General features: G+C 54.4%; 2 protein-coding genes across 3 annotated transcripts; both read right to left on the bottom strand.

The window, feature by feature from the left end:
* Window positions 1-1,229: 1,229 nt before the first annotated feature.
* NAGPA (N-acetylglucosamine-1-phosphodiester alpha-N-acetylglucosaminidase) lies at window positions 1,230-10,100 on the bottom strand. Of its 2 annotated transcripts, XM_068968929.1 has the most exons (11): window positions 10,015-10,100; window positions 9,455-9,910; window positions 8,359-8,498; window positions 7,322-7,430; window positions 6,149-6,277; window positions 5,525-5,730; window positions 5,374-5,421; window positions 4,171-4,299; window positions 3,881-4,012; window positions 3,730-3,793; window positions 1,230-1,917 (listed from the first exon to the last, which is right to left on the bottom strand). In XM_068968929.1, the coding sequence occupies exons 1-11, from the start codon at window positions 10,098-10,100 to the stop codon at window positions 1,707-1,709; spliced, it is 1,710 nt and encodes a 569-aa protein (XP_068825030.1). In that variant the 3' UTR covers window positions 1,230-1,706. The 2 variants fall into 2 exon arrangements, with proteins under 2 accessions (XP_068825030.1, XP_068825031.1); XM_068968930.1 differs by lacking the exon at window positions 4,171-4,299.
* A 1,052-nt stretch (window positions 10,101-11,152) lies between these two features.
* Window positions 11,153-24,949, bottom strand: C3H16orf89 (chromosome 3 C16orf89 homolog). The gene is made up of 8 exons (XM_068968403.1): window positions 24,742-24,949; window positions 20,982-21,131; window positions 19,724-19,874; window positions 17,872-17,989; window positions 15,719-15,854; window positions 14,631-14,735; window positions 13,939-14,025; window positions 11,153-11,283 (listed from the first exon to the last, which is right to left on the bottom strand). The coding sequence occupies exons 1-8, from the start codon at window positions 24,947-24,949 to the stop codon at window positions 11,153-11,155; spliced, it is 1,086 nt and encodes a 361-aa protein (XP_068824504.1).
* Window positions 24,950-27,519: the final 2,570 nt, after the last annotated feature.

The following is a 27,519-nucleotide window of genomic DNA, read 5'->3' as shown; positions in this document are numbered from 1 at the left end:
GCCACTGGGGCTGCAATGAGCTGGAGAGGACACAGATGGGGACTGGCCACTCTTGGCTTGGATGACTTATCTCGTTGCCTCTGAGGGCGTCCTCTGATGCTGGGATGTCAAGCTTTTTAAAAAATATTTACTTACTTGCTTATTTTGGCTGCATCTGGCCTTAGTTGCGGCACGGGGGAAACTTCACTCCGTCAGGAGGGAGTTTTCGTTGCGGTGTGTGGGCTCGGTAGTTGTTCCTTGTGGGCTTAGCTGGTCCTTGGCTTGTGGGGTCTTAGTTCCCTGACTGGGGACTGAGCCTGTGCCCCCTGCATTGCAAGGTGGATTCTTAACCACTGCAAATCTTTCACTCTTTTCAAAGAGAAACCAGAAATCTGGAGTTGTGAATCTCTTGACTTGTAACTGTTGGTAACTAAATTTTACTAAAACACACAGTGCAAACTCAGAGTGCTGTCCAGATGCTCACAGCCATCACCTGGGAGCTTGGTGAGACCTGGAGTCTGGAGCTCGGCTCCAGGCCAGAGTCTACATGTATAACAAGCTCTCCAGGTGATTCAGTGAAAGTCGCTCAGTCGTGTCTGACCCTTTGCAACCCCATGGACTATACAGTCCATGGAACTCTCCAGGCCAGAATAGTGGAGTGGGTAGCTGTTTCCTTCTCCAGGGGACCTTCCCAGCCCAGGGATCAAACCCAGGTCTCCCACACTGCAGGCAGGTTCTTTACCAGCTGAGCCACCAGGTGATTTAAGTACACTTGAAAGTGAGAACCCCTGCGCGTGTGTGCTAAGTCTCTTCAGTCGTGTCTGATTCTGCAGCCCTATGGTCTGTAGCCTGCCAGGTTCCTCTGTCCATGGGATTCTCCAGGCAAGAATACTGGAGTGGGTCGCCATGCCCTCCTCCAGGGGATCTTCCTGACCCAGGGACAGAACCCGCATCTCATGTCTCCTGCATTGGACAGGCGGGTTCTTTACCACTAGCACCACCTGGGAAACCTCTGGATTAAACAAAATGCATCAGGGAGCTGGATATGCCCATGACTCAGACTCTGGTTAAGCAGTCCCCCACGTGTTAAGGCCTAGGAGCCCCTCAAGTCCACGACTGCTAATTCAGATGAGGTTCTTTTATTATATCAATTTATTTTTATCAATTTATTCAAGTGGTAAAAAAAGACCCTCTCAGTGGCAGGGCCAAATAGAGAGCCTGTAAACATGATTTCATCCCTCCTCTCTTCTAAGGAGCTTCCTGCGACAAGAAACACCATTTCAGTGGGCAAGTTCGGTGATGAGGTCTGTTTAAAAAGGGTCCCGTGATGTGGCCATCGTCTCTTCAGTCCACCCCCGTCCAAAGGGGAAAGGCTGGACCCTGCCACTTGGCCGCAGCACGGTCATCACGAGTTCCGTTGGCAGCGGCTCCGGCCCTGGGAGGCGGAGGCTCTTTGGCAGCAGCGGGCAGGCCCTTGGGGGGGCAGGCCCCATGAGCAGCAGACACAGGCAGGCAGGGACGGAGACAGGCCCTCCGGGAGCGCTGGATTGCGTGTGCCATGGCAGGCAGCCAGGCGCGGGGCTGAGGCACGTTGCTGTCAGAAGCCTGGCTTGGCACCCAGGTCACGAGTACCCAGATGTGTCGGTGGCCTTGGGACTTCCTCTTGCAGAAGCCAGAGCTCCTGGAAATGAGCCTCGGGAATAGGACATGACTGGCAGTGGGAGGCTTCAGTCCTTGAAGGGGTTACAGGAGTCACCCAGCTGCTCCTTCTCGGCGGCCAGGTGCTCCCCGTTCACCTCCTGCAGCGGGTGGTAGACGTAGGCCCCGTCCAGGTGCCGGCTCCGCGAAGCCCTCGACCCCAGGAACAAGGACACATTCGCCGCCGTGCTGATCAGCAGGAGGAACGCCAGGGCCAAGGTGATGGCCAGCCAGGTGGTCCTGCGGATGGGAGAGAACCCGGAACAGGGGTGCTGGATGCAATCTGGGCTGGGGCAGCGCTGGAGGGGCTCCCCACCTCCCCTACTTTACTCTTCCAGAACAGGAGCACAGCATCAGGTGCCTCCAGGGACCACACAGGGGGAAGCAAATGGGCCTGCAGGGGTGAGGAGCGTACTCCACACACATTCGGAAGCAGCGCGGACAGTTATTATGTGGGACAAACCTTGCCTGATAGCAGGCTCCCACCTTGCCTGGTATTTCAAGTGAAGTGAAGGAAGTGAAGTTGCTCAATCGTGTCCTACTCTCTGCGACCCGGTGGACTGTAGCCTGCCAGGCTGAATCCATGAGATTTTCCAGGCAAGAATACTGGAGCAGGTTGCCATTTCCTTCTCCAGAGGATCTTCCCGACCCAGGGATCGAACCCGGCTTTTCCACATTGGAGGCAGACGCTTTACTGTCTGAGCCACCAGGGAAGCCCTTATTTGAGAGCCTGGTGGGCTGCAGTCCATGGGGTCGCTAAGAGTCGGACACAATTGAGCGACTTCACTTTCACTTTCATGCATTGGAGAAGGAAATGGCAACCCACTCCAGTGTTCTTGGTCTGGAGAATCCCAAGGACGGGGAGCCTGATGGGCTGCCGTTTATGGGGTCGCATAAAGTCTGACACGACTGAAGTGGCTTAGCAGCAGCAGCAGGGAAAAACAAAGATTTTGACATGCAACTCCCTGAGTTTCAGATGCTGCTAATAAATGTTACATTGTACAGGGCACAGAACACACAGCTGGGGACCTAATCTACCCCAAGAGGCAGCGGTTTGCATCCTGGGTTCCCAAGGATGTTGTCAACAGAGGCTGGGCTCTCCAGAATCCTCAAAGCAGACAGAGCAGCGAGAACCCACACCCCTTCTTCCCAGGCAGGGAGCTGGCGGGGTGGGGGCGGTCCTTCAGTGATCTTTCTTCCTTCACGTGAATCGTGGTCTGAAATCCTCATGCAGCAGCAGACATAAGCTGGCTGCCCAGGGTGGGGCCTGCAGCCTGTCCCTCAGGCCCCCACAGCTCCCCTCCCCTTGCTGTGGGACCCCGTGGTCTCATACCTGAGACCCGAGCTCGGGATGCAGGGCTCCCGGGTGCCCCTGTCCCTGCGCCAGTGTGTTTTCCAGCACACTTCCCAGGTTTTCCTCCCAGCCCTCACCCAAGCACCACGTCAGGATCTCCAGGAAGGACCGGGGTTCTGAGTTTTGTGATGAGCTCCCAGGCTCTGCCTCCAGGCCAAGGGGTTTTTCATTCACACTGACACCTGGTTTCCACCTCGAGGGGGTGGGCCAGGCACTGCCCTGGGCAATGGGAGGGACAATCATGAAGAGAGGTTCTCCAAGGGGGGCTCCCAGACCCACAGCATTGGTTCTTGAGCCCAGCTCTGTCTTCTAACACACACCCTCTACCTGGACGTCAAGTTGAAGACCTGTGCTAGAAAATAAAGACCCCACACAAGGGGTGAACACCCCCAAGTGCCAGAGAAATGACGTGAATTGCTCAGAGCTTCTGCACCGAAAGCTGAGAAAACAAGGCCACACCCAGCCCCCTCGACTCCACTGCGGAGCTGGCCAGGGTCCTGCTCAGCATCTCCCTGGATGGCTCAGGTGGCTGCATCAGCTGGGACTCTCCCCGAACTTACACTGGAGAACTGTCACCTGGGTGCCTAGCAGCCACCTCCTAGCCCTGCCTGGGCCCTGAGCAGAGACCACACCTCAAAGGCGGAGGCGTGGGGGGGCTTTCTTCCCGCCCCTGCCCCAGGTCCCACCGAAGCACCTACCTGGTGAGAAGGGAGAGTTCTCCTGCCCGCACAGTGACCTCAGGAGGTGGGAAACACTCCTTCACTGCAAGAGGCCAGGGGGAGGCTGAAGGCTGGGAGAAGAGGGGTCTGCCCTCTCCTGCTCCCAGGGGGGCCCTGGGAGGGGCCGTACCTCGGGAGAAGAGGCTGCTCAGGGTGGGTGACCAGTTGACACTGCAGTTGCCAGTCTGGGGGTCGCAAGGACACTGGTGCTCACACTTGCAGGGGCTCTGGCAGCCTGGCCCGTACCAGCCGAGCGGACACTCTGCGGGGAGGAGCCAGGAGGACAGCGGTGGGGCCCCGGTGGCCAGGCCTCTCTCTGCACTGTCAGGATGCGCCCGGGTGTGGACAGAGCCGGCTGACGCAGGAGCACCCCCTGGGTGGGGCTCCCTCCTGGCTGACTCAGGGCACCTTCCTGCTTACCCTGCACACAGGTGTCTCCAGTGAAGCCGGGGGGACAGGTGCAGGCCCCCTGCACGGGGTCACAGGTGGCTCCATTATGACACTGACACTTCTGGGCGCAGTCTTCCCCGAAGAAGCCACTGGTGCAAGCTAGGGTGGGGAAGGGAGTCGTCTCTGCCAGACCTGGCCCTGCCCTCCCATCCCAGGCTGGGGCCCAGGGGATTGCAAATGCATCTTCATCACCCCCAGGGGCCCTGCTGGTTCACGTGTTCTCCCAAAAGGCAGTTCTGGAGAACATGCCACATGGCAGGGCTGAGGCCATGCCCTCGTGGAGCTTTTGCTCTGCTTGGGCAGCGGCTTCTGGTCTAGGCAGCCAGTGAGCCAGAAAGCACGCGTTGCAGGACAAGTGGGGATGCGTGCGCTGGAGGGAGGGGGCCGAGTGTAGCAGCAGCAGAGGACTGAAGCGGCGGGCTGGAGGGGCTGCCGAGGGCCTGATCTGGGGTGTGCAGGGGACCGTGGCCAGAGCACCCGCAGCCTGGCAGGCCATGCCGGGGAGTGCAGACTCTCCACTCAGTGCCAAAGACAGCCGCTAAGGATTTAAGCCACAGGTGACAGCAGTCCTGCAGGACACAGCTGAACTGTGTCCTCCCAGAGACAGCTTCCAATTCCAGAACCTGTGAGTGTGACTTTATTTCAAAATACTGTCTCTGCACATGCAATTAAGGATCTCAAAATGGGGAGCCTCCTGCATTTAAGATGGACCCAAATCCCAGAGGCCTGGGTCCATGTAAGATAACGGAGAGGAAGACTGGCCCCGGACAAGGGAGGAGGCTGTGTCTGTGAAGTCAGAGACAGATTGGGGTGAGGCAGCCACAGCCAAGGAGCGCTGGGGCCACCGGGAGCTGGGAGAGGCAGGAAGGACCCTCCCCTGGACTTTTCAGGGCCAGCGCGGCCCCGCTGAGCCCTTGATTATGCAGTGCTGGCCTCCAGAACTGTGGGAGAATAAAGGACTGTGTCCATCCCGAGTTAGTGGACTCTTGCTGCAGCAGTCGCAGGACACTAACATGGTGATTTACACATGGGGCGAAAGCGTGAGACAAGAGCAAAGAGACTAGTGGACCAGGAGGCGGGGATAAAAGCAGCTGAGGCTTGCAGCTCCCAGGATCACCCCCGCCCGAGAGCCCCAAGGGGTACCAGGGAGGAGGCTGGCCTGGGGGCGCTTACCCTCACTGCAGTTGGACCCTGTCCATCCAGCTTCACAGCGGCAGCCAGCTGCCAAGACAAGACCAAGAAAGCCGGGTGAGGGCTGGGCCGGGCCGGGGCCATGAGAGGGGGGCACCGGGCCAGAGCTGCCTCCCACAGAGCCACTACTCACTCTCCGTGCAGAGCCCATGCTGGCTACAGTTGGCGGGGCCACAGTCCAGCTCGTCGCAGGCAGCACCCCGCCAGAAGCGCCCTGTGCACTGGCAGCGCCCCTCCACACAGGTCCCATGGCCGCTGCAGTCTGGCGGCTGGCAGCGGGGCGTGTGCACACACACTACGGTGGATACGTGGCGGGGACAGCGCCACATGTTGTCCTGGCTGCAGGAGGACAGGAGTGTGAAGAGAGGCTGAGGTGCTGGCCACCCCTCAGACCACCCGCTGCAGAGCCCGAGGGCTGCCTCGCTTCATCTCTTCTCCAGCCTTTTATAGGTGCTCCCCACCCCAGAGCCTTTGCACACGCTGTTCTGGACCCAGTCACCTCCACACCCTCCAGCTCTCAGCTCATGATTCTCTATCCTCAGGTCTTCCCTGATCATCACCTGCCCCTTCCATTGGCCCCGGGCAGGGCTGGTACACTATGTACACCACTTCCTGTAAGCAGCGGGAAGCTGGCATCTCGGCTTCTCTACTGGACCCCCAGAGCCTGGCAAATGACAGGCACTCATTATTTGTTGAATGAGACAGCCGGGAACAGGCCTGGCCTTGGACCTCAGCAAGGGGTCTCTGGTGGGCTTACCAGTGATCAGAAGGGTAACTGGCCAAGGTCCCGTTGAGCACGAAGGTGGCAGAACCTCCTCCATCCAAGTTGATGGCGTTGACCACATCCTGTTTCAGTAGGAACTCTGCCATCTCCCACAGGTTAATGCTGTGGCACAAGATGAGCACTGCTGACCTTGCGGCATCTGCTTCCAGGTTAGTGCATCTTACTTTCCACAGTGGACAGTATCACACACCCGCTACGGTAGGCAAATTTCTAAGTGCTCCCCCTGCCCAAATCTCTGGAAGCTATGACTATATCCAGAGATCAGCCTCATGATCGTGTTACGATACACAGCACAACTGTCCACACGTGGGGACCTTGTCCTGGATGATCTGGGTGGTCCCAACGGAATCACAGGAGCCCTTAAAAGCAGAGAGCTTTCTCAGGCTAAGGCAAAAGACGAAGTGAGGGAGATTGGAAATACGGGGGGGTTAGATGGATTTGACACACTTCTGGACCCTGAAGATATATAACAGGAGAGTATACATACGAGGAGGAACGTGGGCGGCCTCATGAATGCGGGGGCCCCCGACAGGAATGACGCAGAGACCTCAGTCCTACAACTCCAAGGACTGCATTCTGCCAACAACCTGAGTGAGCTGCCAAGACAATTCTTTCCCAGAAGCTCCAGATAAGCCCCCTATTTGGCCAAGAACTGGATGCTGTCTGTGGGACACCCTGAACAAGAGAACCTGGCTGAGCACCGCCGCTCTCCACCGACTCCTGACCTATAGAGCTCCAACCTAACAAATCAGAGCTGCCTGTGCCAACCCGTTACCCAGCAGCAGCAGGGCCACTCACTTTACTGAGGAGGAAATGAGCTCAGAGGGGCCAAGTAACTTGTCCACGGCCACAGAGCCAGCACACGGCAGAGCTAGAATGGGGACCCAGGTCTACTCCTGGCCTTGTGAGTAGACACTTTGCGATGATTTCCTTTCACCCCAACCAGAGCTCAGGAGATGAGGCCCTAAGTCAAGGAGACTGAGAGCAAATGTGTGGAAGGTGATGAGTTCGTGGAAGTGGGACAGACCTAGGGACTCTCTGCCGGTGGGAAGACAGGGGACGGGTGGGTGTGAAGATCCCCAGGGAACATCTGAGGGTCAGAAGGGCAGCTGATGGTGGGTTGAAGCTCCTCAGAGCAGGACTCACCCCCGCTGCTCGGTCTGCCCATCCACGTGCAAGAGCACCAGCTGCCCCTTCCGGTCGTGGCCCACGGCTGTCCTGGCTGAGATCACGTTCACAAATCTGCTGAAGGAACCTGAAGGAGACGCAGCCTGGCTGATTGCCTGGCCCTTCGGGAGGCCTTCTGGGCTCTGCCTGCCACTTCCTGCCAGTCTGACACCACTCTGCACCTCTAGGTCTGTGTACCCAGCTATCTGCCTGCCCCTGAACCCCGCCCCAGTCCATCTCCACAGAGCGGGCAAAGGGCTGTTCTCCAGTGTAAATCAAGCAAGATCAACCTCCAGGTGAAAACACTCCAGTGGCCTCCACTGTCCCAAGTCCAAGCTCCAAGTGCCTTACGGATGCCTGGCGTGGCTTCCCTGGGCTGCTTGCTCTGCCCCATCTCCTGGCGGTCCCCCCACAATTCCCTGCAGACACCTTCTGTTCCTTCTGGCCGGACTGGGCTTCTCCCCAGCTCTTCTCACAGCTTGCTCCTTCTGAGCTAAGCCACCTCCTCCATGAAGCCTTCCCTGACCGTACAATCTAAAACAGCCCATTTAAACACCTAGGCCATGGCAGACCTTCCCTGCCCCAGTATTTCACATCTCAGTGGTTCTCAAAATCCAATGTTAATCAGAATCACCCAGGGAGCTCCTTAGAACACACATTCTTGGGCCTCACCCCAGGGATTCTGATTCTGTAGCTTCAAGGCAGGGGGGAGGGAATGAAGTTCTGTGTTTATACCAAGATCCTGGGTGACGCTGATGCTGCTGGTCCACAGACATTTTAGGAACACTCCTCTACTGCCTTGTTCATAGCTCCATTCCTCCAACTTCTTCTGTCTTAGCACTAACCACTTCTTTTTAGTATACTATATATTTCCTTTCTTATACATTTCATGAAGCAGGGATCCCCAAATGGTACTTGTGGAAAGACTTCCCCTACCACCCTTGTTTTCAAAAGACTTATTGCCAACACCCCCACTCATCACCCACATCTTATGGTACTCAGTGTCCCCTTCCCACCTGTCTCCTGGGTCTCCTCACACTCAGCCGCCTGACTCTCATTGATGTAGATGCTGCCATTGCGAATCAGCCACACAACCCCACTCAGCAGCTGCACAAACGGATTCTCAGTGTCCAGCACCTCCTCTTCAGACAGATATCTGGACACAGGGAAGCAGTGAGATTCAGTCAACAGCAGCGGCAAACTGTGCATAGTGGGGCTCCCCATTCCCACCCCCTGCTTGGCTACTAGATTCCTCCTGATGTCCAGGAACCTGCCTGGTCCTAGAAGCAATCTTTGCAAACAGTCCACATATCCCAGTCTACACGTCACTTAACAGAAACAACCAACCCCAATAGATCTCAAGTCCACCTGTAGCCCTCAATCTCTCAGGCCATCACCCCAGCCAAATTACCATCTGATGCCTGCAACAGCCTCTTAACTGGCCTCCTTGCTTCCACTATGGCTCAACCTGCTTAGTGTCCGGCAGGGTCAGAGCAAGCTCTTAAGTGACCAAAATCAGTTCTGTTCTCCTCTGATACTTTCCTCCTTCCTTCCGTCTCTCACACACCAAGCCCCTCTCCACCTCTGACCCTTAGCATCTGCTGTCCCTTCTGGCAGCAATGCTCTTCCTCCAGTTTTGACCCTGGTTGACCTGTGATTAAGTTTCACATTAATTTTCTCATGTGCTTAAGGTCACCTTCTCAGATCAGTCTTTTCTGATTACCTTCCCTAAACTCAACTCTCTATTTACAGTCAGTTCATCCTGTTCACTGCTTCACTGCTTATACAGAATTTAAATTAACTTAAGTATCTCTCTGCATTTTGTTTAATTTTTCACTAGGATTGGGGGCTATGTGTGTTCTTTTTTGAAGGCAAAGACTGTTTGCTTGTTCACAGCCATATCCCCGGTACACAGCACACAGACCGACACAAAGCAAGCAGCATACCAAACTGGAAAACGAATAAACTACAAGGAAGGTACTACCTTCCCCTTCCTGGAGATGCGGAAACGGAGGCTCAGCGTGGTTAGGCGACTTGAACACAGCGGCACGGCTACCTCTCGATTCTCAGGCCCTCTGCCCTAAACAGTTACCGGACACCATGCCTCCTCACCCGGTGACCAGAGTCCCGTCGCGGCGGATCCCGAACTGCGCGTTCTGCAGCCCCCCGGCGCTGCTCACCCGCCGCCCGCCGCTCACCACGTTGCCCAGGCACTCGCCCGTCTCCATGCCGAAGAAGCCGCCGTTCTGGGCGACGGTGCAGCCGGATGGCCGCGCCGTCTCCTCCACAGTGGCGCGGCGCCTCGACGCGCAGCCGCCGGGTCCGCCGGGTTCCAGGACGGAGAAGGTGCGCAGGGGCTCGGGCGCTCGCGTCAGGTGACCGGGCACCGCGCGGTCTGCGAAGTACGAGACGAAGGTGCGCACGGAGGGGCGGTGGGCGCTGGCGGCCTGGGCGGCCGGCGGCCAGCTCTCGTGCTCCAGGCGGCCGGCGTGCACTCTTGAGCAGTCCCGGGCGAGGCGCGCGCGGGCGCGGGAGTAGGGCAGGAGCACGTCGTCGTCGCGGGAGGCCCTGCGGGGATTGGGGGGGGCACACAAGAGTTCGGAGTGCTGTGCCCCGGTCTGGGGGACCGCCCCCTCCACAACCGGACTTGCCCCCGCGAGTGCTGTACTCACCCCGAGCCGAGGTCGCCGGATGCTTCCAGTAGGAAGCCGCGCAGCGCAATAAAGAAGAGAAGGAAGCGACCCATGGAGGGCGCCATGTTGGACTCGGACCTCCGGTCACGTGAGCTTACCCCACGTGACCCAGGACCAAGCTCGGGTGGCAGTTCTTAGCTCTGAAGCATTTGTACTTCTTCGGATATCGCGAGATATCTTCCTGATAACTTGCTGTGTTAATTTTTTTAGAGGGGGCGGGGTTCTGGGATGGCGGGAACATTCTACGTTGTAATATTGAAGTCTACGGGAAAGTTGACAAAGTAGTATAAAGAACCTCTGTGTACTTTTTACTTGTCTTTACCGATTGTTAACGTTTGCGCTTCATTCATAATACACATTTTTGGAACCATTTCAGCCAAGCTGTGGACATCATGAAGCATCACCTAGACACTTTTTATGTATCGCACCTTAACACTTTATGTATCCTCTGTGAGGATTTTCTTACATAAGCACGGGTCAAGTAAAATTAGGATGGTTCATACCGATAGAATTCTATTAAGTAATCCACAGGTCACATTCAGATATTCCCAGTTGTCCACATAATGTCCTATATAGCTAGCCAAAGGCGGCGTCCCAGGTTAAGGTGGCCTTTTGGTGCCTCTGTAACGCGCAAGCCACACAGGAGCCAGCACAAGTGTTCAGCTGCCAAAAATTCACCAGCAAACATTGGTCTGCTGCCAACTTCCGGGAAATCCCCCGTTCTCAATCAACCAGGAATTGCAGGTGACTTTTGCTCTTCTCCCTACTTAGATGTTTGTCACTCCCCTGCCAAGTTGTTATAAGTGTAATGTGCGTGTGTGCTAGTCACTTCAGGTGTGTCCGAATCGGAGCCCTAGAAGTCTGAAAGGCTGAGAACCAAGACCCAACGCCCAGCTCAGCTGCACTCTACATTTATTCATCTGCTCCCACACCTGGGTCCATCCCGGCCCCACCTCCCCGGCTCGGCTCCCTGAGGGCAAGGGGGCCAGCGATGACCCTGGGTTCTTTGCTTCAGCTGCTTCTGCCTCAGGATGTGACCTGCACCCCAGGACTTCAGAATACGATGGACTAAAGGTGTGGGCTTCATCTTCCTGGTGGTGGCAGGCGTGGAACTGTGTCAGTGCTGGTTGGGTGGTGTCATTGTGGGTGGCCGCAGCTTTCCCTCTGCCGGGGCGTATTCCGCCAGGACATAGAGGAAGCCACCCAGGGCTGCAACAGCCATGGCTGTGTTGTGGGAGGAGCAGCCATCTGGGGAGACAGACAGAGGTCCCGCTGTGAGTCCTGGGAGGGGGGCACAGCAGGCAGCCACTGCTCCACTGTGAGAACTTCTCAGACCTTCTCCCAGCCAGCCTGGGGTCCCCAGATCTCCCTTGCAGGGCTGGGCGCCCACCTGCCAACCTCCATGAATGTTGGCTGCTAAAGTCTCCCCTCTGGGAAGAAATGTCTTCAGCCAGTTGGAATCTCATCTGGGAGGTTATGTCTTGTCGAAAGACTTCCTTACACATGCAGGGGTTACTTTAGGTTGTGATTCACGCTCCAGAGCCCCTTGCTGGAGGCCACATGCTGGTCTAGTTCTTTCCACCTTCCCCTAAGCTCAGGACCTGCATGAGACCTTCTAGAACAGCACCCAATGGCTCCATTTCACAGATGGGGAAACAGAGACTCTGGGAGCAGAGCTGAAATCCCAACCCTGGAGACTCTATAGCTCATTTCTTCTACTTGACAGCCTCCCTCAGTCCTGCCTGGGGCCTACCTGGTCCCATGTTTGTCCAAACAGCAACCTGGGCCAGGAGCTCGTTTGACATTATTTATAATGGCCTCTTATTATGAGTCTTCTGAGCTCAAAATGAGCTGTCCAGCTTTAGTCTCTGAGCAGGTTGAAGGCAGCCATGACTTTACTTTCCTCTGGAGAAGGGACTGCCCCTCTGAGGGAGAGAGAATGCAGACTTCAAGGAGCCTAATTACTAACCCTGCAATCCATGCTTACTGGCGACCTTCGTAGGACAAATGTCGTGGGAAGCACGTTGCATGATGATCTGAAATTGACCCCCCAAATCCCCTATGAATGAGGCACTGCTTGGTTCCCATTTTACAGATGAGGAAACTGAGGCTCAGAGAGATTGAGCAACTCCCACAGCAAAGAAAGGCAAAAGCTGATTTGAACCCAGACAGTCTGATTTCAAATCCTGTGCCCTTAGTCAACAGGCGTGCATGTCATAAGTGAAAGAAGGAACACGCCTCTCCCAGCTTCCTGGGCTGCTGGTCAACCTGCAGGGGCCCCAGGAAAGGACTCAGGCTGTAGGATTTCTGCAGCTCCCTCTCCAGCCCTCAGGGCGGTCCTAGTGTCTAGCTGTCAGTCTCCAGGGAGCAGCGAGCTCTCCAGAAGTGCACAGCGGGTCCTCTACCACTGGCTACAGGCAGCCCCAGCCCCTGGGTCAGGCAGACCTTGCCAAGGCAGGGGGCCCTGGAGGTCTCCTGAGAACTCTACCCACCACCAGCCCAGCCTTTGGTGGCAGCTACAAAACAAACCCGTCGTCACTCTCCTCTCTTGTCACTTGCAGGTAGATGATGAAGCCGTGGTGGAGTTCCTTGTGAGACGTTTAGTTGTTGGAATCATTCTCCAGTGTGTGCTGGACATCTCTGTGCTGGCCAGCTCACCTCCCTTCCTGCTCTTGCCCTGCAGTTATTTTATTTTTTATTAATAATTATAAAAGAAACCTTTTGTGTGTGCTAAATGGCTTCAGTCATGTCCGACTCTGTGTGAGCCTATGGACTGTAGTCCGCCAGGCTCCTCTGTCCATGAGATTCTCCAGGCAAGCACACTAGAGTGGCTTGCCATGCCCTTCTTCAGGGATCTTCCCGACCCAGGGATCGAACCTGCATCTCTTCTGTCTCCTGAATTGGCAGGCAGGTTCTTTACCACTAGCACCACCTGGAATGCATTAATAGTCATAGCCTGTTTTTTGTTTCTCTACATTGATGGACTGACTACATAGCGAACTCATCTCAGCTAGAACACATTTGCCAGGGAAGGGGGCGCTGTTCATAACAGCTCCAGGGAAATTCTCTGGAGGTCCAGTGGTTAGGACTGTAGGCTTTCACTGCCAGGAACCCTGGTTGGATCCCTGGTCAGGGAACTAAGATCCCATAAGCCATGTGGCACAGCCAAAAAATAAATAAAAGGGCTCCAGGATGGCAGGTGTAAACTGGGAACACCAGGACATGTGGCCCCCAGGACTGTTCTTGTCACTTGTCCACTGGCTCAAAGATCCCCCTTCTGCCCTTCTTTGCTCCAAATCCCAGTGCACCAACTCCTCCAAACTATTCAATACGTTTACCAGACTGCCTTGCCCACCACCGGCAGGCACAGGTGGGATGAGAGGAGAAGCCAGGTGTCTCTCCCCCCGCCCCCACCCCCTCTCCTCTGCATCCAGCCTCCACAGGCTCTGCTCCTCCCACAGTCCCTCCAGCTCTGCATCCAGGGAGGACGGGGGCATCCTGCAGTGGCTAACCTCCGTGTTCTCTTACCTTTTCTGTTTTCAGCTCTTGCAGTACCTCTGAGATGAGTTCCCTATATTCAATTCCCTCTGCTGAAGTTCCCAATGAGGTTCTGTTTTCCTGATTAGACTTTGATCAAGAGGGATTACCTCTGTGATGTTCAGTGTAAAATACACTTAAACATCTCTTTTATGTTCCCATCACTGGAGACAGCATCTCTGGACTCCCCACTTTCAAAGAGGAGAGCGTCATCAATTCCTACCCTTCCCTTCAGCTCCCAAACACAAAGACCCTCCAGTCTGGCCCCTCGGTGGTGCTGGGGGCCTGTTTTCCTGGAGTGTGAGCTGTGTGTATCTTTTCTAGGGCCTCTTGACAAGAAGAAGGTCCCTTGGGTATTTTCATTACCTGCAAACTGTTTCTCTCGCCTCTTCACCCTTCTCAAAAACTGCTGTTGGTACTGAATGGCTTTAGGTAATTCTTCATCTTCAGCAGCTGGGAGAAGAGTAAAAGGTGAACTTCTCAAGATGGATTTTTTTTTGTATTTCTGTTTTTCTTTTTTTCAATTGGGGTATAATGGCTTTCTAATGTTGTGTTAGTTTCTGGTGTAAAATGGAGTCGATGGATTTTTAAACGTTACTGGCTGGGACTTCCCTGGTGGTCCAGTGGCTAAGACCCTGAGCTCCCAATGCAGGGGGCCTGGGTTCCATCCCTGGTCAGGGAACTAGGTCCCAACTGCCACAACTTAAAAAAGGATCCTGCACACTGCAACTTAAGATCCCATGTGTGGCAAATAAGACCAGGTGCAGCTAAATAAACACTGAAATAACTACTGGCTAAGCCCCCTCCTCTTCACAACACCTCAAGCAACACAAGCCTCCTGAATCTGGAGGCACTACCGGAAGTTTCTGCGAGCACCTGTCTGCTGCCACATCCCCAACACCTATGTGTGTCTGTGTGCACGTGTGTGCGTGGACATGCATGGTGCACGTCTCTCTCCACATTCCTAACACCACTGCATCCTTTTCCCACCTGGCCTAGAAGCCCAGCACCCCCCTGCCCCAAACCCCGCTCCCAGTCAGGGAGGAAGTGCAGCTCACCTGGCTCCCCATAGCATCCTTCCCGCGGCTTCTGCCAGCTGAGAATGGCCTGCAGCCACCGGAGCTTGTAGAAGTCGGAGAAGCCACTCATCCCACAGAACACGACTGGAAGCAAAGACAGGGGACCCTCTGCAGGCCTGCCCCCTGCCCCAGGCCCACCTCTTCCCCCTTCCCAAGGCCACCATGGTGCCATCTGCTAGAGAGAAGCAGCACCAGGAGGGGGGCACTCAGCACTGTGGCCGGCCTTCCCCGGTGGTGCAGTGGATCGGAATCCGCCTGCCAGTGCGGGGGACACCAGTTCGATCCCTGGTCCAGGAAGATTCCACATGCCTTGGAGCAGCCAAGCCCATGTGCCACAACTACTGAGCCTGTGCTTGAAGGCCTGCAAGCTGCAACTACTGAAGCTCATCCCTAGAGCTTGTGCTCTGCTACAAGAGAAGGCACTGCAAGAAGAAGCCTGCAAACTGCAATGAAGAGTAGCCCCAGCTGACTGCAATTAGAGAAAGCCCTTGCCAAAAAAAAATTAATGAAGACCCAGTGCACAAACAAACCACACAGTGGCTGGAAGGAGGCAGCCCTGAGGGCCTGCCTTAGTGAGCAGGGGCCTCCAGACCCGAGTCCTGCTTCCACTTAGGGCCTCAGTCAGGGCTGCTCAAGAGTCAGGGTCAGTGAGGGGGCCTGGACACCCAAGCAAAGGAGCAGCCACCAGGGATTCCTCTTTCAGTCTCCTCTCTCAGCTTTAAGGGTCCATTTGCCAGTCACCTAGTTGGTCAGTCTGTCCAGAGCTCCAGCCCTGGGTCAGCTTTTGGGGGCAGGAAGCAGTCAAAACGGTGGCAGAAAAAATACAGAATGTGCACTTAAACTCGAGTTTCAAAAAAATGATGAATAAAAAAAGTTAAGTATGGCCCATGCAATGTTGGGGATATACTAAGAATGTATTCATTGTTTATCTGAAGTTCAAATTTGCCTGGGTATCCTGTATTTTCATTTGCCAAGCCTGGCAGCCCTGCACTGTGTTGTGTGTGTGTGTTTGCCTGAAATCAGGGACACCCTGCAGCTCTGCTCCTAGAGTAGAATGCAGGGCCCACTGTTTTCCATGAAGATATCCCGGGTTGGGTAGGCATATCCGATGGCATCGGCTCTCCAGTTCAGGTCCATCATGTTGGCGCAGAAGACGTTCATGTAGTGCTGGCTCTGGCGGAACAGCCCTCTGGTGCACCCCCTCTGGGAGAACAAACAGACAAGTCGGAGAGTGGGCAGCAGATGCGTGCTCTGTCACAGGGAAACACCTGCTATTCTGAAATGGTGTTGCAAGTGGCTGCCTTTGACAGCAGATCTTTCTCCTATTTCCCCAAATTTCTTCCCCATCTGCGCTCCCAGCCATGGGAGGCTTAGTCACCGGGGGATGGAAAGAGCTAGGTTCAAGTCCTGACTCAGCCACTTAGGAGCTGTGCGACCTCTACCACCTAAGTTAACCTATCATGAGCCTCAAGGGTCTTCATGGGGAGAAGAAAGTGAGGCCGCTGGGTGCTGCACCAGAGGGGCGCTGGCGTGGGTGGGAGTGCCGGACACCAGGGGGCTCTCTAAAGCTGTTAGCCGCTGTCACTGCAAGCTGATTCCAGCCTAACCACGCTGTAGCAGACAGCTACAGCGCTTCACAAGGGATAGAACTACAATATGGCCCAGCAATCCCGCTACTTGGTCATACACCCTGAGAAACCCACAATCCGAAAAATGCACATGTGCCCCAGCATTCACTGTAGCACTATTTACAATAGCCAGGATATGGAATTAACCTAGGCGTCCATTGACAGATGAATGGGTGAAGAAGGTATGGTAAAAATATACAATGGAATATTACTCAGCCATAAAAAGGGAATGAACGTGAGTCAGTTGTAGTGAGGTGGATGAACCTAGAGCCTGTTATACAGAGTGAAGTAAGTCAGAAAGAGAAAAACAAATATCATATATTAATGTATACATATGGAAATCTAGAAAAATAACACTGATCAAACTGTTTGCAGGAGAGGAATAGAGATGCAGACATAGAGAAGGGACTTGTGTACTCAGCTGGGGAAGGAGAGGGTGGGACAAACTGAGAAAGGAGCATTTACATATATACGCTATCGTGTGTAAAATAAATAGCTAGTGGGAAGCCCAGCCTGGTACTCTGTGATGACCTAGAGGGGTGGGATGGGGGAGGGGAGGAAGGCTCAAGAGGGAGGGGACATACATACACACACACACACACATATATTTATGACTGATTTGTGTTGTACAGCAGAAACCAACACAACATTGTAGAGCAATTATCCTCCAATTAAAAAAAAACAAAACAAAAAAGAGCCCAGGCTGCATATTGGTCTCACCACACGGAGAAAAGGACGGGTGATGAGAACAGGCTTTAAAAACTGCTATAGCAATATGTCAGACTAATTTTCTATCCGCTGAATCTAATAATCACAATTTTCCTTGTAATTTGGCTTTTATTGTATTTATAAAAACACTGGGCTGTGACAATTTGCAAATAAATAATAATAAAAAAGCTATTAAAATCAACAATCCTTTCTTGATTAAGAATTTCTGGGCATTGAGTAACATTTTTGAATAGAGATAGCAAGCTCTGCTTTGTATGTAAATAAATATATGTTTAAAATGAGTATTTAGTGGGAGTTCCCTGGCATTCTAGTGGTTAGGATTCTGTAATTTCACTGCTGTGACCTGGGCTCAGTCCCTGGTCAGGGAACTGAGATCCTGCAAGTCATGTGGTGAGGCCAAAATAAAATAAAATGAGTGTTTAGCAAAATGTGAGTGCTTGGGGTTGAAGAGTGTTGGGCACAGGGAGGGGATGGTGGATCTCTTCTGGTCTTGGCTTGGTTTTCTGGAAGCAGCTAGCGACGGACTTTGTTATAAGACCTTTTCCATCTGTTGTTTACTGAGTTACTTCCGCGGCTCCTCTCCCAGCCCTTCTCTGGTTCGCTGATGCCCTGTGATCCAGTTCAGCATGCAAAGCTCTTTGTCCAACAGAACCTCAACACTACCACCTCCAACCTCGCCCCCACTTTGGTTGGATTTCACTCCCAATGAATGGCATGCAATTTCCCACTCCTGAGGTCTGAAGCACAGGTTTAAAACCCACTTATTTTCCTGGTGTGAACGTGAAAAACCACACTGTCGAGAGTGCCTTCTGGTCATTTTTTCTCCTCCTTTGGCTGTGGCTGGGCCTATGCCGGGCACTTACCATTCTGGCTGAGAGGAAGAAGAGTAGCTGGTGGGACAGGCAGTAGCCAGAGCAGCCGGGCCTGGTCATGAGGCTTCTGCAGAAATTGGAGGGCCGGCAGGGCTGGCTGCTGTTTGTCCTGCAGGAGAAGTGGTTCCAGGCTGTTAAGAGCGTCCTGAATAAAGCCTGGGGGCCTGGAGCCTTCCCAGGTCCTGATTCCCCCTCTAGTTACTACAGCCCCCAGCAGGGTCCAGGCTCTCAGCTGAGCCAGATAAACACGTGTCCTTTTCTGGACCAGCTGAATCGGTCCCTCTGGCACAGTGAGGTGACACTGGAGCTGTCCTGGGTTGGGGGGAGCCACCAGGGGCTGTGACATCTCATTTCTCCGTGGGACTCCCCAGTACCATCTTTCCCAGAATTGCCCTAAACAGCAGATCCCTGGGCCCAGGCTGTCCCTCCCACACCCCATGTGCCAGGCCTGCCCCATAGAAGGGACAGGGCAGGTCCCCCATTGCAGCAGAGCCACTCTGCAAGCCCAACTGTGTCCTGGCCCAAACACCTCTCTGAAGGATGCTGAGATGGCGGGGGCCTGGGCACCTGCTGCCTCTTCTGCTCATGGGTCCATGGGTCCCTGCACCTAGGGCTGGCCCTGGAGGGTTTCCTCCAAGCCTTCTGCACAGCAGGATAAAATGGTGAGCTCAACAAGGCTGAGTCCTTCTTTCTGGGACTTACAGCCCTGTCCTGCTTTTTGGAACCTGTTCTCTTAGCTGGATGCAGTTCGCATTTGTTCTGCAGAACCATAAAACAAGCGTGAACTGCACCTGGCAAGGAGAACTGGTCCGCCATGGGAGGTCAGCTTCCTGCTATGGGGTCAGGGAAGGTTCTGGAAGCAGGATACTGGAGCTGGCCTAATTGTGAGCAGTTACTTAAGCACAGGGGCTGGGATGAGGTAGTAGGGAGGGGAAGAGATCCCACAGAGGCGACTTCTGGGCACGGGCAAAGGCCTGCAGTGGGAGGGAACAGGTGCATCTGAGGGTCTGAAAAGAGGCCCCAGGGGCTTGACCAGAGGACCCTGGGGACCTGGGAGGGCAGAGGAAGTGCTAGTCGCTCAGTCGTGTCCAGTTCTCTGCAACCCCCATGGACTGTAGTCCAGAAGGCTCCTCTGTCCATGGGATTCTCCAGGCAAGAATACTGGAGTGGGTTGCCATTTCCTCCTCCAGGGGATCTTTCTGGCCTAGGGATTGAACCTGGGTCTCCTGCATTGCAGGCGGATTCTTTACCATCTGAGCTACCAGGGGAGGGCATAGGAGTTGAGGCTTTACCTGAGAACAAGGAAGCTTCACACTGGGGTGGGGTGTTCAGATGCACTTTTTGGAAAGACCCCGTTGGTGTGGGGAGACCAGTCAGTTGGGAGGTGCAAGGCATAGAGGTGGGTGTCTGGAGTGGGCCGGAAGCCTCAGATGGAGGTGAGGGCCAAATCAGAGATGGGGGTGGGACAAGGAACAGCTCTCAGGGAAGCTGGCACCTAGTTTTGCCCAAACCCCTGGGGTTTTGGGGGCTTCCCACGTGGTGCTAATGGTAAAGAACCCGCCTGTTAATGCAGAAAATATAAGAGACGCAAGTTCCATCCCTGGGTTAGGAAAATCCCCTGGAGCAGGGCATGGCAATCCACTCCAGTGTTCTTGCTTGGAGAATCCCATGGACAGAGGAGCCTGGTGGGATACGGTTCATAGCGTCACAAAGAGTTGGACACGATTGAGGTGACTTGGCATAGCACAGCGCTGGGGCTTTGGGAAGCAAGTGGGACTGGAGGACTGGCGGAAGGCAGGTGCTTTGGGGTCTTCAGGAAGTGAGGCAGGTCCAGGGGACCCACCCGGTTCCCAGCAGCTGCACCAGGCACAAGTCACTGAGCTCCTCTGAGAAGGAGTCCTCCTGCTCAAAAGTGGGGTAGACCATGGAGGCCTCAGTGTGAGTCCAGGCACGTGGAAGCTTCCAAAACCCAGGTTTGATGGTCAGGTGGAACTCTGTAGAGAGGGAGTAGGGGGAGACACAGGAGTGGTGAGCCATGCCATGGTTAACCACCCCCAGGCTCCTGTGGTTCTGAGCCCAGGAACTGGCTGTCCCTCTCCTGGCAGCCCTGACTGCACTCGGGTGCCTTCAGGGCTCTGAGCATTGCCTGAGGGTTGAGCACTGCATTTGAAATATTCAGAAAGCTTTTTATCTGATTTTATTTTTAATCACTAGGAACCATGTTGGGACAGGCTCTGAGTAAATCCACCATACCCCATGGAAGCTTCTAGGAAGGGTTAGTTGCCTCCTTTGGTTCTATTAGAACATGGAGCTCTTACAGAACTGACCTCAGGATGAGCCAGGCTGGGATGGTCTTAGGGACCAGGCCTGGGAGAGGGTGTATGCTCAGTTGCTAAGTTGGGTCTGACTCTTTGAGACCCTATGGACTGTAGCCCGCCAGGCTCCTCTGCCCATGGGATCTCCTGGGCAAGAATACTGGGGTGTGTTGCCATTTCCTCCTCCAGGGGAGAGGGTGGAGCACCCCACATACAGAGAAGCAGGCCGATGCTCGGGAGGGCCAGTTATCTCCCCACCTACCCTCCTGGACCTGGGAGAGGAAGCCTGGGAGGCAGGGCTGGACCACACAAGGAGCTAGTTTATACCTCCCACCACCCCCACCCAGGAACAACTCAGGCCAGGGCTTATAGGGAGGGGCCCCTTGGTAGGATGACTCCAGGCTGACAAGGAGACAGAGGCTCTGCATTCTAGGGCGAGAAGAAAGATACTGGCAAGATGCACAGTTTGCCGTGCAAAGGGCCAGATTACCTTTTAGATCTCGACCCTCCCTCTCCTCTGGTCTGGGATGATCCTTTGCCCCCAAGCCTGGACGTGAGCTGAAAAAATGAGGGATAGCCGCTCCCTACCTTCCACCTGCCCTCCGTGGGTGGGAGAGGCCGTCTGAAACGGAAGTCAAGGATGACCAAACCCCCCCAGGGGCAGCTGGTTACAGGTCCTCCCAGAGCCTCCCTGACACTGACTGAAGCTACACCAGGCGGTTTCAGTGGACGCCCCCAGAAGCTGTCTGTGCTCTTGAAGAAACAGGACCCCACCCATGCTCTTACGTCTCAGGTACTCGGGGTCACTCAGGTTGAGGTAGAAGATGGAATCATGGAGGAGAGGAGCCAACTTCTCCACCAGCTTGCCCACACGCAGGCTGAGTGGCTGCAGCTGGGAGTCCTGTGCCCACTTCTCCTGAACGCCTTTGAGCTGCACTGCAAGGGGAAGCAGAGTTCATTCATCTGGACATCGGACAAACCAGATGGACAGGAAAATATACTCCCAGTTATAATGCATACTGAGCCTCTCTGCTTCTTCCAGCTCTTGAGGGGAAAATATTTGCTGAGTTTATTGGAAATTAGGCCTCTGTGGAGCTCAGCTGGGTACTGGCGGGGCGGGGAGTGGTGGTCAGAATGAGGGAAGGTGGTGGCTAAGAGCTTGATTTCTGGGGGTGGGTGGGCAGGGTTCAGATTCTGTCTCTAATGCTTTCTCATTGGGTGACCTAAGGAAGTCATTTAATTTCTCTCTGCTTCACTTTCTCCATCTGTAATATGGGAGTAATGATATTCCTTACTTCGTGGAGATGGGGTTATAAAGATTAAATGAGCTAATGCATGGCACTAGTGGTAAAGAACCTGCCTGCCAGTGCAGGACACGTTAAGAGATGCGGGTTCAATCCCTGAGTTGGGAAGATCCCCTGTAGAAGGGAATGGCAACACACTCTAGCACTCTTGCCTGGAAAATCCCATGGACAGAGGAGCTTGGTGGGCTGAGGTCCATGGGATTGCAAAGAGTTGGACATGACTGAAGTAACTTAGCAGTAATGTGTATAGAGGACTTAGCATTGCCCAGAGTGCAAAAAAAAAAAAAAGCACTTAATAATGTTTACCTATTACTATTTGTTATGGAGACTTAGGCTTTGTGGTCCAGGAGGAAAAAATGAGGGAGAGACTCAGATTGCAGAGTGGAGGACTGTTGTGTACAGTTGAGCAGGTTGTACACTGCACAAGTGCAACACACATTCCTATCATGGGTTTGTACATGTTTTAAGACAATTTTCCAGCCGATGTCAGTCAAGTGACTCGAGAAAGGTGGTACCTTTTTCTAATTCTTACAGAGGTGCCCTGTGGACTAGTAGTGGCCCAGAAGGGGCGGGAGAGGATGGGATGGCTGGAAGAGAAGGTCATGGGGTAGCCAGAAAGAGAGGAGATGTGAGGGGGAGCTTCAGTGCAGAGCTGAGAAGTGAGACGAGGTAGGGCAGCTGCTGTCAGGTTGGGCACTGCGTGGAGCAGAGTGGACAAGTTTTAAGGAGGGTGCTGAGCAAGTCTGGTGGGATGATGGGCTCCATAACGCCCTTCCCCCAACTCCGCTCCCTCTCTGAACTTGAATCAGGCAGTCTAGTCCTGAAGCCTTGTTCTAGATCGTTTGGCTGAACCTGTAGATGGAGAGTCCCAGGAGGGTTGCTGATCATCAGAGACCAGGTGAGCCCAACCTGACCTCATGGTGATCCTAGGTCCTTGGGCTTGTTCCTGTTTCTCCCTGCATGTGTGGCAACTGCTGCCACATTCTGGAACCCCCTTGAGGCAGCTGGAAGCAGCTGGAGGGACCCTTTGCTCTCCTAGGTCAGTGTCTGCCTGTCCAGCCCCAAGCAGAGAGGACCCAGGAGGTCGATGGGCAATCTCTTATCACTGGACCCCTCCCAGAATGTGAACCCCCCTCTCTCTCCCAGGAAGGTTGAGAATGCACGCAGGATCCTTAGAAGGAGGGCCCATCCTTTCGGCCCCCTCCTGCTTGGAATGGGGCCAATCAGTGAAACCAACATGAAACCGGGGAAATGGCAACATGCGACTTCCAAGCGTGTGCTCAGTCACTCAGTCGTCTTCGACTCTTCACCAGGTTCCTCTGTCATGGGATTCTCCAGGCAAGAATACTGGAGTGGGTTGCCATGCCCTCCTCTAGGGGATCTTCCTGACCCAGGGATCCAATCTGCATCTCTTGCATCTCCTGCTTTGGCAGGCGGGTTCTTTACCACTGAGCCACCTGGGGAGCCCCTGTGACTTCCAACATTAGGTTGTAAGAGACACTGAGGCTTCTGCCCAGCTCTCTCTTGGGTCACTTGCTCTGGGTGAAGTGGCTGTTGAGCTATGAGGATGCTCAAGCAGTCCCTGGAGGAGCCCACGTGGTGGGGAACAGGGGCCTCCGGCCGCCAGCCAGCACCAACCCACCAGGCCTGTGTGTGAATGGGGCAGGTCTGCCAGCACTAGGGAAGCCTTCAGATGATCACAGTGCTGGCCACCATCTGGATGGGAACCTCACACGAGACCCCGAGTCAGAACCTCCTGGCCAAGCTGCTCCTGGATTCCTGACGAACATAACCCAGGAGATAATTGTTGTTTCAAGCAGCTAAATCCTGGGGCAGTTTGTGCAGCAATGGGGCTCCCCAGGTGGTGCTAGTGGTGAAGAATCCACCTGCCAATGCAGGAAATGCAGGTTCGATCCCTGGGTTGGGAACATCCCCTGTAGTAGGAAACAGCAACCCACTCCAGTATTCCTGCCTGGAGAATCCCATGGACAGAGGAGCCTGGTGGGCTACAGTCCATAGGGTTGCAAAGAGTTGGACACGACTGACGTGACTTAGCACACACACATGCCAATGCAGGAGACACCAGAGATGCAGGTTTGATCCCTGGGTGGGGAAGATCCCCTGGAGAAGGAAATGCAACCCACTCCAGTACTTTTACTTGGGAAACTCCATGGAGAGAGGAGACTGGTGGGCTGCAGTTCATAGGGTCACAAAGAGTCGGACAGGACTTAGTGACTCAACAACAGAGGAGTTATAAGACGGGACCAGGGTTACATGAAGGAGACCCCACCCTGATCCTGGCCTGGAGGGGAGGGGACCAGGGTCTTAAGGGTCTCCAGGATGCAGGCTGGGGGTGGGGGTCAGCGGCGTGGGGAGGCCACAAGGACACAGTGCAGAAGGTACCAGAGCCCCACCTCCTGCTGGGATCGGAGTCTTGGTGTGTGGAAAGTTGCTGTGGCAACACAGATGGGGTGACACAGGAGTGGGGCCAGCCAGAGCCCGGGATTTGTCGCTGGGGTCAGGGAGGGGCTCCCTGAAACCCTTGGTGAGTGTGGGGAGTGGCTACCTGTTTGCCTTGGCCTGTCTCCAGCCTCCTCCTTGGGGATCTTATATCCCTCAAAGCTGAACAAACACTTGGCTCTTTTCTCGGAGCCTGCAGGCGGCTCTGGCTGGATGTAGGGGGAGCCGGGGAGGGCACACTCCTGCTAGCGTTGGTCCTGGCATGTCTGGAGAGGGTGTGCTTAATAGCCCAGTTGTGACCCCAAATACTGTAGCCCGCCAGAGTCCTATGTCTATGGGATTCTCCAGGCAAGAATACTGGAGTGGGTTGCCACTTCCTTCTCTAGGGGATCTCCCCGACCCAGGGAGCAAACCCACGTCTCCTGTGTCTCCTGCATTGGCAGGTGGATTCTTTACCTACTGAGCCATCGGGAAGCCCTGGCATGTCAGGAGAGAGGGATTGTCAAATGAATCATTCCTCCCTGGAAAATAATAATTTCCAAATCTTTTCTTGAGTGACCTCTGAATCCTTCCTGCTTCTAAAAAAAAAAAAACTAACCGATTGCATAGGGTCTCTAGACGCCCTAAAAGGGGCCAGCCGCCCTCTGCCCCTCTTTCCTTATAGTCAGAGCATCGTATTTGGGGACCAGAAGGTGGGCTGGTCCTGGGGTGCAGAGCAGGCAGGTGACAGGCTGAGAACTGCCTTCTCGGTGGCCAGTCCAGGCCAACCAGAGTGCACCCACCTTCCAGCATCCGGAACCCCACCACGCCGTCCAGGTTGATTTCGGGCAGCCTCTTTTTCAGGAAGGACGTGGCTCTGTCCAGCGCAGAGAGGATGAAGCCCGTGATGGTGGCTTTGCCCTCTGGGGTGTCTGGCGGTGGCAGCCAGGAGGGCTGCAGTGGTGGGGCCGCCAGCAGCAAGAGCAGGAGTGGGAGCCCTGGGCTGGCCATGGCTGGTCTTCTGAGAGAGGCTGCTGGAGCGCTTCAGCCCCGGGCCGGCCCGCCCCACGCGCCCGCCTCCCGCCTCCTTCCCCTCCACCCTGGGAGAAGCAGAGGAGAGGCGGGGCTGATCCTGTAGCCTGGAATGGCTTGGGCAGAGGGTTCGGAAAAGGGCGGCTGCCAAGGACTGATTGTGGGGATGGGGGTGGGGTGGGGTGGGGTCGGGGAGGCAGGGATCAGAGCCTCACAGTCAGGCCAGCCCTGCACATGGAGCCAGCTGTCTGCAGGCTGGGGAGAGGAACCATCCTTTCCTCTCACCCCTGACTCTCTAGGCCCACAGGCTACATCTCTGATCGAGCAACTGCAAAGTTAGTTTGGCTTTATTTTGCTTTGTTTGAAATAAGTTTGAAATGAAAAGAGGTTTGCTCTTTGGAGGGAAAGCCAGTTCTTTGCAACCCCATGGACTGTAGCCTGCCAGGCTACATGGGATTTTCCAGGGAAGAATACTGGGGTGGGTTGCTGTTTTCTTCTCCAGGGCATCTTCACCACCCAGGGATAGAACCCGGGTCTCTTACATCTTCTGCATTGACAGCCAGGTTCTTTAACACTAGTGCCACCTGGGAATCCCTGACAAACCTAGACAGTGTATTAAAAAGCAGAGACATCACTTTGCTGACAAAGTGATGGGTTCATAGAGTCATACCTATGGTTTTCCTAGTAGTCATGTATGGACGTGAGAGTTGGACCATAAAGAAAGCTGATGCTGAAGAATTGATGCTTTCCAAATGTGGTGTTGAAGAAGACTCTTGAAGAGTTCTTTGGACTGCAAGGAGATCGAACCAGTCAGTCCTAAAGGAAATCAACCCTGAATATTTATCGGAAGGACTGACGCAGAAGCTGAAGCTCCAATACTTTGGCCATCTGATCTGAAGAGCCGACTTACTGGAAAAGACCCTGATGCTGGGAAAGACTGAAGGCAGGAGAAGAGGGTGACAGAGGATGAGATGGTTGGATGGCATCATCGACTCAATGCACATGAGTTTGAGCAAACTCTGGGAGATAGTGAAGGGCAGGGAAGCCTGGCGTGCTGCAGTCCATGGGCTTGCAAAGAGTCAGACATGACGGAGCCACTGAGCACGCACACATCACATATTTATTGACTTTTCTGGCTGCTCCAGGTCTTGGTTGCAGCACATGGGATCTCTAGTTGCTGCATGTGAACTCTTAGCTGTGGCATGGGGGCTCTAGTTCTCTGGCCAGGGATCGAACCTGGGCCTCCTGCATTGGGAACTTAGAGTCTTAGCTACTGGACCATCAGGGAGATCCCTGTATCTGTGCTTCATGCAGAAATGGCTTTTAAAAAAAAAAGCATAAGGTTTTCTTTATTTCTCAAGAACCAGTATTTGCTTTCTTGGGTGTGCCATTGAGCACAACTGTTCCAGGAGAAGCTTGTCACCATCATCACTTCTGTTAATCCTTACAACAAACTCCTGACGTGGGTACCATTCTTGTCCTCTTTTATACCATAAAGTCTGAGGCTCTGAGGGGTAAATGACTTATTATGACCCACTGTCTCACAGCTAGGGTGGTACAGGGATTCACGCCGGAGTCCATGTAGCCATTGGGAAATCCCGCCAGGGTTCAGCTTCGGTATCTGGAAGGGAAACAATACCCTCTTGACCTACGGAAGGATTGAATTTCACATGTGATGTCAGCCAAGTGGGCAAGCAGGACAAGCAGGCCGGGTTGGTGTGGCATCTTGTTCCTCTCTCTCCAGAGAAACGATCCCAATGCCTTCCCCAGTCAGGGTTTCATCTTCCAGGACAAGGTGTTTGCTCCTGGTTTGTTGCAGCTGGGGTGCCTGGTCCTTAACCTCTTAGATCAAAAAGAACAAGAGGGGGCCTCTCAGGTGTAAAGTCCCCCTCCCTTAGTTTACAGGTCAGGAAAGCCAGCCGACAGAGAGGGATGTGCTCAACATCAAGGAGCCCCTGAGGCGGGGGTCTCTGGATCCCAGTCCGGTCCTACCACAGATGGTGCCTGGAGGGGCGGGGTCCGTGTTCCAGTCTCGTGACCCCAGCAAGACAACTGAAGGCGGGGCCTCCCTGGAAACTGGGGGGTTGAGGCTGCCCGCAGACAGCCCATCCCTCCATCTACACATATTTACTCCTCCTTCCTCACCCTCTTCTGCTTGGGTTTCAAGCCCTGCCTCTGCCACACACTCACTAAGGATGTGACCTTCAGGAGTCACAGAGCTATTGTGAGAAGCAAATGAGCTACGTGCCACATCCTGAGCTGGGTTTTAGGGTCCCTGGCGCTGCTCTGTCTGGGTTCTCATAGAGGGAGGAGGTGCTGTGTTGATTTTTTGTCCAACATGTGAGTGGGTGGAGGGGGGGACCCCCTAGAGCAGGTGGTCCCTGTGCCTGACTCTGTGGGTTCTGGGGCAGCTCCCAAGGTGAGGGCAGTGGGGTGACTTCAAGGGGATGCCTTTTAAAATCAAAACGCTGTCAGAGAGACCTACACAAAATTCTTTAGTGTGGTTACCATGGGGGGTGAGACAGGAGGGTTAGTGAAACTTTCCCTTG

The sequence above is a fragment of the Capricornis sumatraensis genome, chromosome 3 (genome assembly GCF_032405125.1).
Source record: "Capricornis sumatraensis isolate serow.1 chromosome 3, serow.2, whole genome shotgun sequence".
Taxonomy (NCBI): Eukaryota; Metazoa; Chordata; class Mammalia; order Artiodactyla; family Bovidae; genus Capricornis; species Capricornis sumatraensis.
The sequence above is the reverse complement of the archived record's forward strand: the minus strand, read 5'-3'. Positions and strand labels throughout refer to the sequence as shown.